The 19,437-nt window shown below is 40.3% G+C and overlaps 3 protein-coding genes across 5 annotated transcripts in view; 1 reads left to right on the top strand and 2 right to left on the bottom strand.

Annotated features, from left to right (window-relative positions):
- LOC103399996 (methyl-CpG-binding domain protein 3-like) overlaps positions 1 to 19,437 on the bottom strand; it is an 844,757-nt gene that overhangs the window by 675,338 nt on the left and 149,982 nt on the right. The window lies entirely within an intron of this gene.
- On the top strand, positions 920 to 14,200 carry mef2b (myocyte enhancer factor 2b). 3 transcript variants are annotated; one of them, XM_025052342.1, is made up of 9 exons: positions 920 to 1,461; positions 5,389 to 5,468; positions 6,595 to 6,798; positions 7,507 to 7,623; positions 7,760 to 7,949; positions 9,817 to 10,067; positions 10,168 to 10,282; positions 10,757 to 10,859; positions 11,419 to 14,200. In XM_025052342.1, the coding sequence occupies exons 2-9, from the start codon at positions 5,415 to 5,417 to the stop codon at positions 11,729 to 11,731; spliced, it is 1,347 nt and encodes a 448-aa protein (XP_024908110.1). In that variant the 5' UTR covers positions 920 to 1,461; positions 5,389 to 5,414; the 3' UTR covers positions 11,732 to 14,200. The 3 variants fall into 3 exon arrangements, with proteins under 3 accessions (XP_024908110.1, XP_016896259.1, XP_008305507.1); XM_017040770.2 differs by having other exon boundaries at positions 924 to 1,461; positions 9,817 to 9,926; XM_008307285.3 differs by having other exon boundaries at positions 927 to 1,461; positions 9,817 to 9,956.
- tmem161a (transmembrane protein 161A) lies at positions 13,815 to 19,333 on the bottom strand. The gene is made up of 11 exons (XM_008307286.3): positions 19,180 to 19,333; positions 18,365 to 18,468; positions 18,190 to 18,273; positions 17,998 to 18,089; positions 17,755 to 17,911; positions 17,411 to 17,626; positions 17,180 to 17,323; positions 16,985 to 17,098; positions 16,736 to 16,910; positions 16,493 to 16,589; positions 13,815 to 16,407 (listed from the first exon to the last, which is right to left on the bottom strand). The coding sequence occupies exons 1-11, from the start codon at positions 19,180 to 19,182 to the stop codon at positions 16,103 to 16,105; spliced, it is 1,491 nt and encodes a 496-aa protein (XP_008305508.1). The 5' UTR covers positions 19,183 to 19,333; the 3' UTR covers positions 13,815 to 16,102.

Genomic DNA, 19,437 nt, shown 5'->3' with positions numbered 1-19,437 from the left:
ATTTTCATCATTGAACCAATGTGTTGAATAATCCTTTTTGGAAATGTGAGGATATGAAAACACAGATGTCACCTTGACTTTTACAATCCATCTGGGAGTTGTCGTCGAGCTCTACCGACACCTCATTTTGTGTAAAATGCCTTTGTACCGTGTCGTCATTTATATAGGACAATCTAGTTTTTTTTTAACCAGCACGCTAGTGGAGAAAACCCCACTCACTTTGGTTTAAAATAGCATCACTGACAGAGCAGATTTAAGCTGAAGTACGGATAAACTGTACACTGTACACACAGTACTGTACGTTTACAGTGGGATAGAGGCCACAAAGTAGAAATTTCACACGTTAGCTGTCACTTTCCTTTTAATCAATTGAGGCCAATGGAGTCAGTTGTACTGGACCTCAGGGAATATCTACGGATTTCCTTATTTGCGACTTTACTAATGACTTTCCATCAAGTCCCAATTTAATTTATTCATTTCATTATAATAATTAATAGTTACTTTAAACACTGACATTGTTTATTCACTGGCTTTGTTTATGAATTGGAAATAGCTCCATAAAAATCAGTTCACCCATATGTGTCAAACTAAAGGCTTGCAGGCCAAATGTGGCCCACTGGGTCATTTTCTATGGCCCGTGGGAGCTTAAAAAACAGTTTATAATTGCCTTATAATAAAGTCCATTTTGCTGAGTTTCTTAACTTGATGGACAAAAAATTACACGGTGCAAGTCACAATTTTTATAAATTAAATAATAATTGATTGCTGAAACACGTATTAATGCGTTATGGCCTAGTAACAGCTCTACAGTCTTACAGATACAACCAACCCTTCAAGGGGAAGTGTATCGCTGATTACACCCCCACCAATGTGTTTGACACATTAGCGGGGGCCAAGACATAGAGTCTAGGTAGATGGCAAAAATGTATCAGAAGGAGCAGGAGGAAGTGATACAGCACATGACCACTGACTGGAACCGAACCGGGGTAATCAGGGCGAGGCCCCTTTTTGTGTGATCCCCCTATGCCCCCACCACCCCACCCCTCAGATCTGACCACATCTGGCCACCCCTGTGGACACAAATGTTCTAAGGGCGCCACTGCCAATGCTATCTACAAGCTACAGTGAGAGAACAGGCTGAGCGGCAGCTGGCGGAGGAGTGTGTCCAATGGCTGAGCTGAGTGGGCGGGCTGTGGTGAAGGGAGAGGCGGGCTGCAGCTGCCAGCTGTTGGAGAGCAGCGCACTTTGTGATCTGTATCTAACTAGTGCATCATCAGGTGAATACAATCTACGCTGAGGAAGCACCGACACGGAGGACGAGGCTAACATCACTCGGCTGACTGAACACCTTGATGCTTTCTCTCTCGTTTTTAACTCGCAACTTTACTGTGCCTGCTGCTGTGGTGTCGACTAAGAAGGTGAAAGTTAGCCGTGAAGGAAAGGTCGCACAACCATCAACAGGTGAGATGAACGATGCTGTGATTCCCACTCTCTGTTCGTGTCCTGACGTGTTACATCACCGCAAATGAACGGTTTTCCCGTCATGTTTTTATTGATAATATACTCGGCGGTGAATACTGCTCTGCTGCTGTGTCATTTTAAGCGCTGTATAGATGAGGTTATATTAGACAGGGATGCTTGGCAACTCGTGGATAGACGGGCTATTCTTGAACGCGCTGTTTTGAATGACGTCAGCAAGTTTTTAGCTCCTTTTTTTTAGCTTGCGCACTCAAACATAAGTAGATGAAGAAAATGTCCTTAAACGTCTCACAGAGACGTTGATTTATTTTTTCCTCTGAGATTTTTTTCCCGCCATCCTGGCACTTCACAGACTTCTTTCTCTTCATGGAGAGATCAAGTTGTTCAGCTCAGTATTTGCAGTGTGACCTGCGTGTGCTATTATATCAGGCCAATTCAATTATCTCCTGGTAAAATTAGACCAATATTTGTCCACAGTTACTCTGCAAAGAGACTGCCTTTAATGGGAACAGTCCTTTTAGCATCATGGGTACGTATGCTGAGCGTCTTTAACGCTGAAACGACTCCATTTTTTTTTTTTTTTGAATAAAAATACATCTTATCATTTTTACATTTTCTTTTGGGCCCTGTTGTTTGAAAGAAGCAATGAAAGGGTTGACGAGTCAAACCCCCTGCTGCTGATGCTACAGCTTGACTGAAGCATAGACTGAGGTTTTATTGTAACTGAAATCTATGAGATTTCCTTTGTATTTATCGTGAACCAAAAGACAGCATTTAAGTATTTATGGAATCTAAAATTGGGGAGAAAATGACATGAAGAGTAAACAATAGGTGGATGGTAGAACAGTAGACTCGCATTAAGAGGGTCGTTGGTTCAATTCCTGGTCATAGGTTCTGGCACAGTCTCTGGTGATGCATAATGAAGATTGAGCGTATTTAGGACGCTGTATTAGGCAAAGATGTGTATTTGAGCGTGAATAATGATTAAGTTTTGTTTTGTTCCCTGCAGGACCTTTTGAGAGAACTAGCAGTTGAAAAATAATGATTCAAATTAATGTCAGTACCACGAGAATCATTTAGTCTTTTTCAGTTAATATTGAATTGGTTTGTATTTAAATAACTTTCCAACACGCTCCGAACACAGACATAAAAATATTCCCTGGTCCACATCCAACTCCTATTTGGAAATGTATGAAGATACGATTTGGCGAGCGATAAAAGGTCTAGTAGAATGTTCCATTTTTAAAATATACCAATTAGATACTAGGACTAGACAAACAAAATGGCGGAACAAGTTGTTTACCTGTTAACCAAAACTAATCCACCTTGGCCTGACGACATCTATAACATACATATATGTGTGCGTTTCTATAATGTTACATTAACTTATATTAACGACCTGCATGATTAATTTATTTTTTAGAGTTGGTATTCACTGATACAGTGTTTACTATGCAAACAAATGAACTGTGATTGATATAAATATCACAGCGCTGTTGTACTGGACTAGTATAACCAATTATTAAAACTAAAACTAAACTAATGTATCTTCTCTTTTAATCCTATTAATTCATCTCAATTAATTTATCTTCAATTAGAAAGACGCTCCAAGATGTGTTTCAGGGAGCAGGACTACAAGTGCCTGTGGTGTTTTCCACTGTCTGGCCTCTGGGAAGGTGACAGACAGAGATGCAGACTCTCCCCATAGAAACTGCAGGACTCAAAGGCAAAGTGTGTGTGTTTGTGTGTGTGCGCGCGCTTGTGTATGTGTGTGTGAATAGTACTGAAACAGTAAACACATTGATCGGTTTGCTTTTTATTATCACCCCCCACCCTCTCAGACAATTTGATGACACTAATAAAGTTAAGAAGTACGTCTTCATTTTTTTATTTCCTTCCACTTGACGTGCTGTTGAGTTGAGTCAAGACGTGAAAGGTCACAGTGAGTCGTACAAGCTCTGGTGACTTCACTGACATCAGATGGTAGCTGTTGTACAGAAGTATGTCCAGAATTAGCTGACGTGCTGACGGCACTGCCAGGTTTTTTCATTTTTTTTCCTTCTTTTTCTCCTTTCCTGACAGTGTTTAGACACTTGACAAAGCTACTCAGCACATCAGGTTCTCCACTAACTACACTGGAGGTGTAGCTATATTTATCCCCACAGTCACGTGTCGGTGCGCTCGTCCTTTTGTTGTATCTCTAAGGAGAAGAGAGGGAACTTTCTATGATACAGATCTTTCCGCCCCATTTAAAACACTTCTGTCCCACTTCCTCCTCTTCTCACCGTCCACAGTCATTGACGTGAGGTGACAGTTTTTCAGCTGAAAAGTAATGAAGTCAGATTTTGCAACGTAAGAATTTTTTTAATATTTTTTTTTAAATATTATTTTCACAGACACGTTTACTTTGTGATTTTTTTTTTATATACATTACAGGTCTGTGCAGCATCACAGGACTTTATAAGGTAATGGTAAGGGCAAAGAGGTGGTTTCCTTAGAAATGCCCCAGATGTCTGTGTGTTAAGGGTACATGGTAGTGGGCACTTCCAGGACCCGTGGGAACACCATTAGAAGGACAGGGAACTAAATATAGAGATGTCCATTTTGTATTAGGGGGAAAAACCAGTAAAAACCCCGTGGGGTTTGGACAAGTAGAGTACGGTCCAGTCATATTTGTCAAAGCACCGTCTAATGTAGCTGTTTGACAGGATTCAGCTTATCATCGGTGCGATGTGATGTTGCAGCAGACATTATTAAATACATTATTCTTTCAGGGACATTCTCATGCTCCATGTTGCAAATTTGTACAACAGTTTGTTCCAAACTTTGGGGTTTTTTTTTTCTCTCTCTTCCTCTCTGACCCTAGCGTTCATGAGAGAGGAGTGGGTGGTTTTTTTTAGTGTCACACATCTTTCAAAAACACACCGTTTTCCTTCTGTTGTTTGGTCTCGGCTATTACCAGCTGAACCTTTAAAAGGAGCCACATGTATTTATAACTCTGTCTCTCGGGGCCGCATGGAGCAGTCGAGTGTGCGCTGCACTGATGGCCCACGGTTAACCCAGACTATGGGGGGGGAGGGGGTCAGACTGTGTGGACTGCTGCCTCTAACTTTAGACAGCATTGCCTCATGTGGGTGGAAATAAACACCCTGCCACTATGGGGGGTGAAAGGGTGGGGGTAGTTGGGAGGGTTTTTAAATAAAATTGATTTTTTTTTTCCTCACAGTAACTTTCTTAGGCATTATTGAACGTAGATTGATACTTGATGACAGGCCGAAACGATACAGTGTAGGTTGAAGTCAGTGGGTCCCAAAACTCCACTCACCGTTGATCCGTGACTAAATACCACTGGAAATAACTAGAATTGCGAATCGTGCGTAGTTTAATTACTACGTATTTAATGTAATAAAAATTGTTTTTTATTATGTAGGTCTTTTTTGGGGGATGAGGGGGTATTTTGGCAGCAGTTTTTGGAGCTATCTGCGTATCTGAGTCATTAGTTTTTTCTGTCTCTTTCAAAAATGCTCTTTAATGCTCTCATTTTTGTTAAAGTTAGATTTAGGGATTAATGGTGCATGAAGGAAAAACTGCCACGAGTGTTAAAAAGAGGAGTGAACAGAAATGGTCGTTTTTGAAGGGAAAAAAACATGCAGACTAAAGTAATATATATATATATATATATATATATATACACACACATCATATCTTCCATTTTTCTATCTATTCAAGTGATTGCTGGTGTTTGAGGACTCCTGGTTTCTATGTTCAGAGATGGATTATCTATTCATCTTCCACTATTCTGTTCAGGTCGTGTTTAACGCCAGCTGTATATGATATCACAAATTTTGCAATACATTTTCCGGCACTGTGAGTTTTGATACGCTATAATGTTTTGTTTTTCTGTGACAGGCGTCTGATTAACAGAGGGCAGAAAAATGGGAAGGAAGAAAATACAGATCTCCCCCATTTTGGACCAGAGGAATAGACAGGTGAGCAGAAATGCAGAACTGTGTAGGACTGTCTTCTTATCTTTGACGGTCTTTCACTTTCACAGCATTTCGGTTATTTCTGATGGGCACATTAAAAGCGACGACGTGGTTCAGTTTGAAGCATTTACTATCACTATAACCACCGAATGATGGTCACAAAAAGCCAGGCTACAAAATAAGAATTAAAGGGTGAAATACCAACAATAGCGCCTTAAATTTATTTAGGTTTACAGTAGGAAAACCCTATTTACAAAAGTGTATGTGTCTTGTTTTTTTTATTTCGTCACTTTTTCTCATTTTCTTCATTAATTAAACTTGAATCTCACTATTAATCGCATGATTATATTGCTAATTTTAACTTTTTAAAGTAAAATTATTCATATTGGTAATGTATTATTTTTTTCTGTTGTTATCAGTGTGACACAATACATGTTCTTTTTTAGCCCAGCATTCTGTTGCACAATTGTGCGAAGTATGCAACATTAAATAGAGCAGCCGTCTCTATACATAGATACTGTAGTCATAGCTGAGAGTGCAGGGATACACACTGTGACAGCTCCGCTTCTGTGGACGTAAACACACAATGTGCACGGCAGCATCTGCAGTGGGAATACTGCAAGGGGAAGTGTTGCAAAATGACAAGTGTATAAGATAATAGGCTTCTTTTTTTGTTTGGTTTTTACTGGCATTGGGGTGACCAGGTTAAGTATGAGAAATGACCGGCAGTCCATCACAAAGGTCACAATGACGGAAAACATGATAAACTTTAAATTGAATTTTTGTTTTTAAATGGAACTCAGTCAAACAAAAAAAAAACAATCCTGTTGAAGAGTCCAACATCTGACAAATATAAGGAAACGCAATAAAATTGTTAATAATAAAATTGTCCCTTAAATGTGATCTTCATGACAATGTTTCTGCTGATGATTGTTGTTCATCATGTTATAGATAGATAGATAGATTGTTCATTACACTATTAAAACACACTCTTCAGTCATTCTTCAGGGCGAACACAACAAGTGTCGACCGTTGATCATTAATGACCATATTAATCTTCCCGTGTACTGCGCCTATGTTCGAGACACTAACTGTGGTCTGAAGCTGACGTCTGCTTGTTGTGGCCAAGGTAACTTTCACCAAGCGGAAGTTTGGTCTGATGAAGAAGGCGTACGAGCTGAGCGTACTGTGTGACTGTGAGATCGCCCTCATCATCTTCAACAGCACCAACCGTCTGTTCCAGTACGCCAGCACAGACATGGACAAAGTGCTGCTCAAGTACACGGAATACAGCGAGCCGCACGAGAGTCGCACCAATTCAGACATACTGGAGGTACTGTCAGTGAAATGCACTCAGATTGAAAAAACAAACAAAAAACATTTATTAATACTCTTAAGAAGACAACAAATATTATGCAATACACAGTATAAAGACATAATTGTATTTGTTTTTGTATTTTACTTAATAAAACTACTGTTATTATTTTTGTGATATTTGTATGTATTACTATCTGGTTCATATTCCTAATTTTATTAGTTTTTATATAATTTAGCTTTCTAATTATGAATGTCATTTCTAAGTCAGATGATTTTTTTTTCATCTGAAACACTCAGAATCCTTTTTGCTTAAAGTACCCAAAATTGAAAAAAAAAACAACCCAAAAGCCCCAAAACACTGGTTGAAGAGCAGGGAAGATAAAAATGAATTCATTTTATTTCATTCTTCTTTTAATTAAAAAATAATAATTTGAAGACTGAAATAAATGAACTTGGGAACCACTGGTTACAAAACAAATTAAAGGTTTTAATTTAAGAATCACGAATGAGGACGATGGTTGCAAAGACGCACATCTGTGAGCCACAATTGAATATTTTAGAATATTTTAATATTTGATTTTTTTTAAATGTAGCAAATGGCTTTGTGTAAAAAAAAAAACACAAAGCCGTTTGATTTCATAAGTTGTTGGAGCTAATTGTAAATAGCTTATGTCATTTAGCATTAGTGTCATTTATTTAAAGCTCTTCGTCCATTCTGCAACAGACGCTGAGAAGAAAAGGTCTGGGTCTTGATGGCACAGAGCATGACAGTGAGGAGGCCTCCGAAAAATACCCTCGACGAGAGGGCGTGGATCTGACTGTGGCCCGCCAGCGCTTCTACGTCAGTACCTTTACATTCATCCACACTGACCACATCACCACATGTGCAAGAAATCTGTGAAAGAAAAATGCGTTAAATGTTTGGTTTGTACTCATTCGTCACTGTACTGAACATATTTGTTTTTTTATAACTTCAGGCTCCGTCACTGCTCACCCCTGAGGCCCAGTTTCTGTTGTCTGCTGGCTGTGAAAACAGCTTCAACAGTAACTCTGGATCAGACGGGGCTTCACACAGACCCCAGGCCTTCAAACCCATCAGCTCCAGACCTGGTTCTGCCAGTCCTGCAGCGTCACACAGCCAAACTGGGTTTATGTCTCCACAGTCAGGTAAGGAATCTATAGATAGATATATATACACAGGACGTCCTCGGTTCACGTCATCCTCGACCTACGCCGTTTCATAAAGTTACAAAGAAAGTCTTGTTCCATCACTCTGACGTACGGCGTTAAAATTCACCAACTCGTTTGCACGGGAACTAGCTGTGCTATACGCAGATGACAACTTTGTTTACTTGCACTGGTTGTACGCCATGCGTTGGATTATGCTACGTTCACGTTTGTTTTGTTTTTTTGGGAACTTTTTGCCCATCATTATGACTCCCAGGTGTAAGTCAGACTCTTCTGATGTTTTTATGTCCTACATTATGATGTAGCCCCTGCGTTAGTGAGTGACATATGTACTTATATACATTATGTGAGTGTATTCTGACCTACATCGCACTGTAGGAATGGAACGCTGGCTTAAGTCAAGCGCCCCCTGTTGATTATGATTGTTTAAATCAGGACCGTCATACTCAATCATGCAAGGGGATGACTTTTAAAACGCAGTCTTTTTTTAGGAGGCAAACAGGGTTCACATTTTTCACATTGCACTTGATTAAAAGAAGAATTGTAGAGTTACACGCCCTGAATTTGACCACTGCGTTTCACTAATCCAGACTCTTTGAGGTGAACATTTATTTTAAGACAACCATATATATGAAAAGCTCTGGTGGCCCACAAGAAAGGACATGGCGGGCCACATTTGGCCCATGTGCCTTGAGTTGGCAACATGTTTAATAAAAGAGGTTGATTTTTTTTTTACTTAGATTTTATTCACTTTTATGGTTTAAATTTTGTGGAAAAAAAGAAAATCTTAAAATAGACACAATCGCGTGAAAAAACCCATTCACACTTCTCCATCCTTCTCACTTAATTCTTGGTAAATTCACATGAACTGTGAGTGCAGCTGGCTGTGAACTCACAGGAAGTGTGTGTACACGTCGTGTTTGTGTGCTACTGTACATGCATTTGGAGTGGTTTGTGAAACTAGCCTTCCATTGTAACCAGATATGTGGTTTCTGTACAGAGTTTATCGCAGCTGTCCCTCAGTCTGCCTCCTCTACGGTCTCTGAGTTGGTGCACGTACTGTGACTTATTCATCTTTTTTCCACAACATTTAACAACAAGAAACAGACCGTCTCTGTCACCGTGATCGTCTACATCAGTGAAACCATGCTGTTTCAGAAGATAAACCACAAAAAAAGTTACTAATGTATATTCTTATTCTAGGTTCAGGTATAAAACATATTTCGAGAAACTACTGTAAGGCATAAGAAATTGAATAAGACTTGATTTATCCCACACTGAGGAAAATCAGGTGTAAAGCAATTTCTGTTGATGCTAAATTATGTTTTATATATATATATATATATATACCGTATTTTCCGGACTATAGAGCTCACCTGAATATAAGCCACACCCACTAAGTTTAAAAAAAAACAAACTATAAATTTACATCTATTATAAGCCGCCGATATCCAGGTACCCAAAAACTAGCGCGTTCTTCTTTGCACCGTCTACCCCTGTCTGTCTCATTTTAAATCTTTGTATAAGCCGCATGGTTCAAAGCGCGGGAAAAAAGTAGCAGTTAATAGTCTGGAAAATACGGTATGTGAGTTCTGATTTACGCTGAAAATAGATTCACGTCGTACTGTTGGAACAAAACTCAAAAGTTTTTACGATCAAATAAACTACCAAAGTAAAGATTTAGTCAGTTTCTTATTCCATAGTTTTTTTTATTTTTTATTTTTTTATGTATATGAAAATGAATCAAATTTGCCCTAATGTCATGTTCTTCAACAGACGCACAGGGAGCTGAACCCAACAAGCTCACATCTCGTTTCACTTCCTGTCGCCCTGTTTCACTGTGCAGGTATCGGTTACTCTGTGTTGTCCCACAGCAGCCGCACTCTGGACGTGAAGAGTCCTCCTCCTCTGAACCTGGGCAGCGAGGTCCTGCGGGGAAATGCTGCTAATCAGGCCGTACGTGTGAACCACAACCACAGCTCAGCTGTAAGTAGCTGCTGCTGCCCTCTCAGATTGAAGAGGTGTCAACAACAGGCAGCACACGCTGTCAAATCAACACTCGACACCCAAGGCTGCTTTGCCAACACAAGTGTTAATGTATTCATTTTCAAATATTCACAAATTCACTTCAACTTTAGCTACGATTACCGCTGTACTCAAGGTTCTCATTTGGAGCATTTCTGTGTCTGACCATCAGAGGGGACTGTTGTACCAGGGTCTGCACAACAGCGGCTCCATGGTGACCATGGGTAAGGCAGGACTGCTGGGACACAACATGGGAGGCTACAGCCTTCCCTCCCCCATCTCTCCAGGTTTGTCTCTCAGGGAAAATGGAGCTAGATTATTTTTTAAATTATTTTTTAAGGAAAACAAAGGGTTTTGATGTCACTTTCAGGTCTGTTTAGTTGGAGCAGATTGATTTAGCCTAATAGGTGTCCTGGTCTGTGATTATCAACTGGTGGCCTGCAGGCCGAATCTGGCCCATTGACCCACTATTAAAGCAACTAAAAAAACAACAACAACTGAAGCTTAAATAACCATCAGTGGTTACATTCCATTTGACAAAAATGTAAATTTTATTTCATTTCATTTGAGTAACCAGCCCCCAAGGCATCTGTCTAGAAAAATTATATCCCTCCAACAAATATAGTTGGTGACACACAAAAAAAAACTCAGCCTAAAAGAAAAACATTTTTTACATTATTTTTTCCTTTTTGGGGTCCTCTTGTTTCAAGTGTCACTGAAGCAGCAGACAAATCAAACAATCTGCCGGTTCTTTGTTTCAGAGTACAATCAGTCTGGTTTCTATCAGTCTGTCAGTCTACAGAGAGGAGCAGTGAACCCCTGGCAGACAACGCAGCTCCCCCAGGAGCCTCATAATAATGCAGGGTAAGAATACAGATGTCAGCTGTGTCACCGAGAGTCACTTTACTGTGAGGGTTTTGAAAATATATCTATGGTCGTACGCTCATTTGTACTGTGTTTACAGTCTAATATTTCTGTTTGATGAGAGGCCACAAATGGTATGATCAGTAACATGTAATACTGTATGCTAATGTGATGTCATTTATTACCACAAACAAGAAACAATACAGTCAAGATGAATGCTTAAGTGTGATTTGTTGCAGTTATAAAAATCCTGAATTTTTACAAACACTACATTATTTTAAATTGAACATATTTTAATGAATCAGACAATACTTGATATCATATAAGTTTAAAAAATGTAATTGAGTAAACTGATGTATGACACACCAAAAAGTTTGTATATAATGTCGTTTATAAGCTTAATTTGTATGTTTACAATAAGAGATACATGCCTTTGTTAACGATTTAAGGAAACATTTTTATGCTCTGCTAATGTCTTACACAGTTTAATGCAGTGGTTATGTCTATTTGATGACGTCAAACTCCGATCTTTTAATTTCTGTCCTCTTGTGATCCCCAGGATGTCCAGTGGGGGGTGCTCTTTCTCTTCACAGTGTTGCTCCTCCGCCGCTCCTAATCTGTCCTCCCTCAACCTCAACATCAAATCAGAGCGCAGCTCTCCCGAGCACATGTCCTCACCCACCACTCCGCCTTTGCACCACCTGCGACAGCCTTCTCCAATCAGCGACCTGGATTCGGCTTGTCGTACACCACCGGAAAGACAGCCGTCCAACGGAACAAAAGAATTTCCCAAAGGCCGTTACCCACCGGAGGAGAAGGAGGCTGGACAGCCAGTGAGGCCATCAGAGATGATTGACAGCTGGCACAGATAGCTGGCTGCTGCAGGATGGCCACCGTCTCTCTCACCCGCCTCTCACCTCCCTCACCGTCACCCATGTTCCACCATAAGCAGTGCATTTATCTATACCTGGAAATAAAAGCCCATGGTCCCAGACAGGAAGGAAGCCTCGTTCTGGTCTTATCACATAGAATTGGAAAAAACACCAAGGGTCGTCTGAGTGTCATGGTGTGAAATATAGACATTTTCTTTCTTTGGATTTTTGTTTGTTTGTTTGTTTGTTTGGGGAGATGATGTGGTTAAAAATTTAAGGTGAGTGTAAGGTCTGGGACTTAGCCAGCTACAGCTGAGCTGTGGGACCAACGTTCTAACAAAAATGGGCCTGTCATTGACTTTTAGTTCAACCTATGAGGTTGATAACGCTCAGACAAAAATTTAAAAGAATTGCCATAAAATTATCCACCTTTTTTTTTTTTTTGTAAAGATTCCCAAAAAACACATCTATCTGTCTATAAACGCTTAAAATTCCTCATCTGTTTCACACATCAGCCCAGTCATCGCTGACACCTTTGCCTTATTTTTAATGGTTAAATGTGCCTAGACATGTATCAAAGTAAGGCTTTTTGGTGTTATTGTTGTCGTCTAAAAAATTGCCTTGAAGCAAAGTGTTTTGGATTCATTGAATTGCCAGTCTAATAGCAAACTCATGCTGAACGGAGAGTTTGTTTAAAAAAAACAAAAAAACGGTCTTAAACAAACAGAGATTTTCCTCCCTAAAAGTACTGGGATGTATATTTTGCAGTACACTGTCGCCTCTGCATCTGTGTAGTACCATTTAGATGAAACCATCTAACATTTCAGTTCAACTGGAAATAGGTCAAAAATGTGTTTTGTTTTTTTTTTGCTGGCTTTTTCGCCTGGTGGTAGAAACGCCAGAACGTTCTTTAACCACAATGCTTCACAGCGGCTCACGGTACACATTTGTTTTGTGTTTAAATGACAACTGAAAACCCTAACGTGTACTTGGGCCACATTGCTAAATGTTGCCTAATCTCACACGTACTTTTAAAAAAGGGCGTGTCCGTATTGACTTTAAATGTTCCTTATTTTTGAATGTAAACCCTATATATATAAATATATACAGAGAGATGATTCATTTCCGTCCTAATATTTTTCTCTCCACAAACAATATAATAATGACATCATTTTATTGACAATCAGCTTTAAACAGAGACCAAAGTGTTCCTATGCAATACTACAGCATCCAAGGAAGTACAATCGTGGCCAAAATATCGAAATACCCTGCAATTCTGTCAGAAACTGCAGAAGATTTCATTTTTCCAGGAAACGTTTGCAATTTGCAGATGTTATCCGTACTGGACAAAAATTGTAAGAAATAATAGCATTTCGTGCGTCAGATGCTCCTGCAAGAACAGAAATAATGCCATCCAACTTGATATGTTAGTTCAAATGTAGTTTTACTCCCTGTGTTTGGACGGAACAACGAAATTGATGTTTTTTGTTCCAGAAAACTTGGATAGATTAGAGACAAGTAGAGCTTTTTGTTGGAGGAAAAAAAACATTTTGTTGAGTTGTTTACAGACCTTCAAAGAAAATAGAGAGGTCTGAGAAACTCAGTTGTATGAATTTATTATTTTCTTCAAGGTTGTGCTACCAAATTTAAAGTTAAATATTCCAGTTATTTTGTCCAGTGCAGTTGTTTTGAGTTCCAAGTGGAATTGTATCAGGTTTTTTTTTTAGAAGAAGAATTAAAAATGTGGACGCATCACTGCCGTAGGAGACGTGGTGTGTCATCTGGCAAAAATGCAAGAGCGCTGATATTATTGGCCATGGCTGTATGTAATTAAATATAGCTGGTCTATTCAGGTCTGATTATAAGACTTTTTTACTGAGTGGCTTGGTTTGTGTGTGTGTGTGTGTTTGTGTGTGATAATATAGAGAGATTACTGAATCTAACCTGATTAGTTCTAATATTTACACTTTGTTCGGTAAAATGTGCTTTTATTTATGACGACTGTCCACGAAAGGTGTTCCTGTAAATATATAAATGTTTTAATGAGAACGGAGAGCCTTACATTTTATGGACAAATTATGTATTTTATTAGTTTTATCTGAGGATCGTCATGGAAAACATTTGGCCAGTGTTGTCTTTATTTAAACACTGTCATTAAGATAAATATGAGCATGAAAATAAACCATCCGATTTGGGATATGTTGCTTAGTGAACGCTTCTTTAGCAGTACAGGGACCTGTTTTATTTTGTGCTTCGCGTGATTGTTTTTAAATAGAGATGATTTGTATGTTTACTCCGATGAGATGTTTCGTTTTTTTTCATGTTTCTTCTCAAAAGAGATCCTACTGTAACACGGGGGTCGCCAGTTATATTTGTCGGAGGGCCAGAATTTGTCTGGACAGACACCCTGGGGGCCGGACACTCAAAAAAATGAAATAAAAATCACATTTTTGTGACCTTGCCTCCGAACTTGCCTCATTTTAGGATGTGAATAGTTATAAATGAAGGTGATCGTTGATAGTTATTCAAGCCTTAGTTGTTGTTTTCAGTTGTTTTATTAGTGGGGACCACATTCTCACAATTTTGGTATAAAGTCGTGGGCCAGATTCGGCCCCCAGTCCACCAGTTGATCACTGCTATATACTCTTTTCTTCTTTGATGTATAACCTCCATCCAGAAAAGGTATCTTTGGTGTGGATTTGTTTCATCATATTCACCTCTTTGTAGACACACACATTCCCTTGTTAGCATAGCAGGCTAGCACACCAACAATCTTGCTGTTTTTTTCCCTCCTATACTATTTTTTTTTCTTTTTACCCACACCAAAGTCAGACTGCGGTCCTTTGTCATCCCTCCTCCCTAAACGAGAAGAGCCTCTCTCTGGGGTCATGTCTGGTCTGCTCCCAGGGGAAAAGGCCAGACTCAGTCTATAGAGCACGTCTGGGTCGTGTAAACACATGGTCACCAACACTCACACAGAGATCTGCTGGGTTCCAAGGCGCAGTCATAGAAAAATAATCATGTTTGTGTTTTTTGTTTTTATTAAACCAGATAAAAACCGAGTTGGTTCACTGCAAGTCTTCACACCATGCATTCAAAAAAAAACTAAAACAAAAATCACATTATAATGAACCTCACAGGGCCGTGACGCCGGAGTCAAAGATTTACAAAAAGTAACAGTAAAACTAAAAACATGCCTCAAAATTCAGCAGTGCATATAAATAACGGGGAAAACGCACAGAGTTGAAAGTTATTTCAAGTAAAATGGACAGATGGGTAGAAGTAGACGATGATGGCAACAATCTACATGTTTCTTCAGCAGATTAGAAATGTGGTGAGAGACAAGTGTGAAACTCTCTCATCTTTAACAGGGAGGACAGAGGCACTATAGGAAACTAGTTAAGTGTTTACAAATATATAGCTTCACACAGTCTGGACATGTGTCTTAGTGTGTTTGAAATCTACTGAAAACTGTTTTTCACGACATATGTTAATATTAATCACTTGAAAAAATAAAGAGAAATAATGTTCAGATGTCAATCAGTTCCAACAGAGGAATTTACAAAAGACCCTCAACAAAACACAGTGAGGATTACTAATACTCCAGACGGTAGAGTTACGCAGCACTGCGAAGTTGGCACGGTTGTGTTGTTACAATGAGGATGAGTTGGTACTCATTAAACAGACAGTCTTTAATGGGAGTCATCGTTATGGCTGAACTGCAGTGAATATGATCATCACCTGAGTTAAACGTACTGAGTACTGTACGTCAGGAGGAAGGAGATGTTTCCACCTTAAACAAACCAAAAAACCCTTCAAAGTGAACGTTAAAAACTGATGCTCATTCTCAACATCAAATATTTCTCAGCCATCGTGGACGGTTTTGTGGCATTTTTTAATGTGTATAAATTAGGCATGGCTCAATTCAATACTCAATAGCATGTAGCATGCAAAATCCAAGTAACCCTAATTCTGTGCAGTGCAACTACAGATGAGCTAAGTTGACCGGTCAGCTTTAAGGCATTTTACAGTTTTAAATCAAGTCCTCTACAATCCTGATATTACAAGAGCTGGGAACCAAAGGTCATACTGCAACAGGATATTATAAACTTGATCAGTCAGTCTTTGTTTGATACCTGTATCCTGCTCATAAAAAAGACGAGGTGATGAAGGGAGCCAGTGTCCAAACCAACAGTGTCCACCTTCACTCTGTCCAAATAACCGTGGTTGATTTTGCTACAACCAGAAACGTGATACAATCTGTCTGGAATTGTCCTGCAATTCCCTGCAGCGTGAACCCTCTGGAACCAGGAGCTCCAGCTGTACTGCAGGTACGCGTGTGTGAGCAGCACGGTTCTCTGCTCCCCTCAGTTAGTTCTGCATAAGATACTGATGGAAATACATGCCTAACAGGGAGCTGATGACCTGACAGGCAGCCACCCACCAGGTGAGGAAAGTGAAGAAGCCTTTGAAGAACAGAGGAGTGAATACGGCACGTAGGGCTGCTAATGTGGCCGTCAGGTGAGCTACTGTGGCCTGGATGTCTTCCTCCATGTCCTCAACCCCGTCCTCGTCTTCATCAACTATGCCAGGCAGCACAGGTGCAGGAGTGGGCAGCACCAGAGCCGGAGTGACCCCTGGGGTTTCTACTGCACCCAGTCCCCAAGAGAAGTCACCTGCAGGATTCACAACATGGGAGTGGATATGATGGTTGTAAACACAGCTCAAATTAAAAACACAACCTCAAAATGGTTTTCTTACCCAGTGCCTTGAGTGACAGTGTGGAGAAGAGGATGAGCATAATCGGTACCAGATACTGGAGAGTGACTACCGTCAAATAGCAAAATATACGTGTGACCTGGAAGGACAGATCATATGACACATGAAGCCATCATCATCATCTATAGCAAAGCTGAGTTTTTAAAGAATGCTTTATAAAAGTTGAATTAAATGTCCACTCTCCACCGTGCGTACACCACAGGAGGGACCACCGCTGCCTCTCACCTTCCTCTGAATGTCGATGGCGGCGATTCGTCCAGCTTCCTTCTTCATCTGCTCCACCCACTTCGGAGCCAGGTTAAGGTAGGCCTGCAGGTGGTAACGGGTCAGTGCTAAACGCAGTAAGCAGAGCACCACAATGATCCACAGCCGCATGCTGTCGAACACTGCACTGGGAACTCTGCAAGAGATGATGACATCAGCTGCGGTTCATAAAAAACAAATCATAAAAAAGTAGAAGTTTGGAAAACACACATTGTGATAGAGGTCTTCCCCATTGGTGCATTGGCCAGGAAGTCTCTTGCAATAGGTTTCACCCAAAGAAGCACCATAAAGACTGGAGACAGGAAACTCATGTGCAGCAAAATCCTGAGTTATAGAAAAGAAACATTAGTATCGGACATGTAGGACATTGATCCTGCAGTGACCAGTGAATAGATCTGTTCTTACTGAACCAGTGGTCGATCTGAGTTCATCTCTACGGCGTCCAAATGAGTCTGAGCCAGTCGCAGTCCAGGGAAGACCAATAGAGCGCCGATGTATGCGCAGACTGCAGCAAGACCGAGCTTAACCGTCAGCTTAGTGACTGGGATTCTGGAATCAAAACAAGCAGGATTGAACAGGGAAAGATCCAGCAGAGGTCATGTGGATTTCGTCGTTGTGCTGCGGAGAAATACTTACGACCAGTCGGCGTAACCCTGTTGTCTTGCGAAGATCTCCAAATTATCAAAAAGGCTGGAAAAGCCAGGCTCCAGGCCAAACTCTAGGTAGTCTTCTCTCACCACCAGCACCAGCATGGCAACGAGCAGAGACAAAAAGCCAAAGGCGAGGCACACCGACCGCTCACCGCCTTCTTCGGAGCGGAAATAGTGGCTCATCAGGGTGTGAAGGGTCTTTCTGAGTGCTAACTATTAAGTCCAAACAACTAAAAGGAGAATTATTGACTGGATATTCAATATTTTCTCTGAGGTAGACTACTACTACTACTACTAACAACAGAAAATGGGTTTTATGTTGAAGGATACAGACTAAAGAGCACGGTCAAAACACACCAAATGGCCCCAATGTTGACTTCTTTGGAGGCGTCTACCGCAGCGTAGTAACACTCAGTGAAAAGGAAGACACCAGATGCATAGACCGCAAAGTCAACCAGCCACTGGTACTCCAGGAAGAAACGCAGCACTGATACAGAAAATAACACAAAATTATTAGTTTGTACGTGTTCAACTTCCCTGTGTTAGTGGTGGAAAAAAGTGTTGTTTCTTTACCAAGAGCATCAATGACATTGACAGGAGCTGTTTGCAGTTGGAGATCGATATCTTTAGGAACAGTAAGAGGTTTGTTCTCCCCGTTCTGTCTCCTACAACCAGGTTACAGTGAAGACTTTTGTGAGTATTTAAAGCGATCAAACATGAGAAAGAAAACATTTAGCTCGTGGCTAACTAGCAGGAGTTTCTCACCTGTCTCTCCTGTTTGGTTTGGGCATCTGCTTCCCTGCCAGTGCACACAGCTCCCCTTCTGATGGGTGTTTGAACCGGAACAAACTGAGAAACAGAAGCGAGATGGAGTTAACAGTGTTAACATATAATTGTGCATATTTTGCCTTTACAGCCAGAATTCTTTAAATGACTTTACCTGCCATTGCAGAGGAGCCAGCGTGCAAATGAGAAATGTGGAGCCATCTTCTGCATGATGCTAGCAGCCAGCAAGCTGACCACCAGCTGAATCCCTATCAGCGCCTGTCAGAGCAAAAACACAAGAAAAATACATTGTTAAAAAACATTCAGATATCTAGAAATTTGAATATATATTATTATTGTTGTTATCTAGTCACAACTAATCGTCGTATATTCAACTAAATGTCACCCATGTGAGATCGACAAAATAAAGGACCAAATTATATTCGTGGTTTTACACAGTGTCTCGTGTTACAAGGTCATTCAATGATACACACAACTTCAGTGCAAACTTGCTTCAATGCTGGTACAAGGGACGTGCTCTCTGTGCTGCCTTCGTGGAAGTTACAACTATTTTAGGGTGTGTTTTGTCAACCTGGCCATCATCTGTTTCTGTCAGCGAGCAGTGGCTTCTCTACAACTGTGACAGTCTGTCACAACACTATGTGTTGATTCAGCAATCAAGACACGAGAAAGTTTCTCACAGACGCAGTTTACACTTTATTATCCGTTTATTCACTCCCCAATAACAGCAGAAGAACTTGTGAAACGTACAAAAGCGGCATAATAAAGCCAGTAACCCCAAATAGAGACTAAGTTAAAGCTAAACTTAAACACATGTCATCAGTGCTGCAGGAGACAACTGGTCATTTAGCATTAGCAAACTAGCTACCACTGCAAAGAAGGCTACCCCCTAAAATAACTCGCAAGTGACTGCTACTGTGGGTAACAGACAGTATTAATAACATACTGGTGTAACAGACGGTGACTCACCATTTATTCTGATAGAAACCGCTGTCTTTTAAATTATCAATGGAAGCTTCCTTCACATGCAGCAGTCTGGTTGACAGCTGAACCAACAGACATGTGAAACCGCTCAGTGTCCCGGATGTTCGAGTGTCGCGAGTGTTGCGTTCATGTACTCTAAAAAAGGTATGTACCTTTTTAATATTGTTTTAAACAGCTGCTCGTGTTGACGTCTTACGACTTTCTCTGTAAAAGTACGCATTGTTTGCTTTTTTTATTATTTAA

This window comes from Cynoglossus semilaevis, chromosome 2 (assembly GCF_000523025.1).
Source record: "Cynoglossus semilaevis isolate Cse_v1.0 chromosome 2, Cse_v1.0, whole genome shotgun sequence".
NCBI lineage: Eukaryota > Metazoa > Chordata > Actinopteri > Pleuronectiformes > Cynoglossidae > Cynoglossus > Cynoglossus semilaevis.
This window is presented reverse-complemented; position numbering and strand designations above follow the sequence as displayed.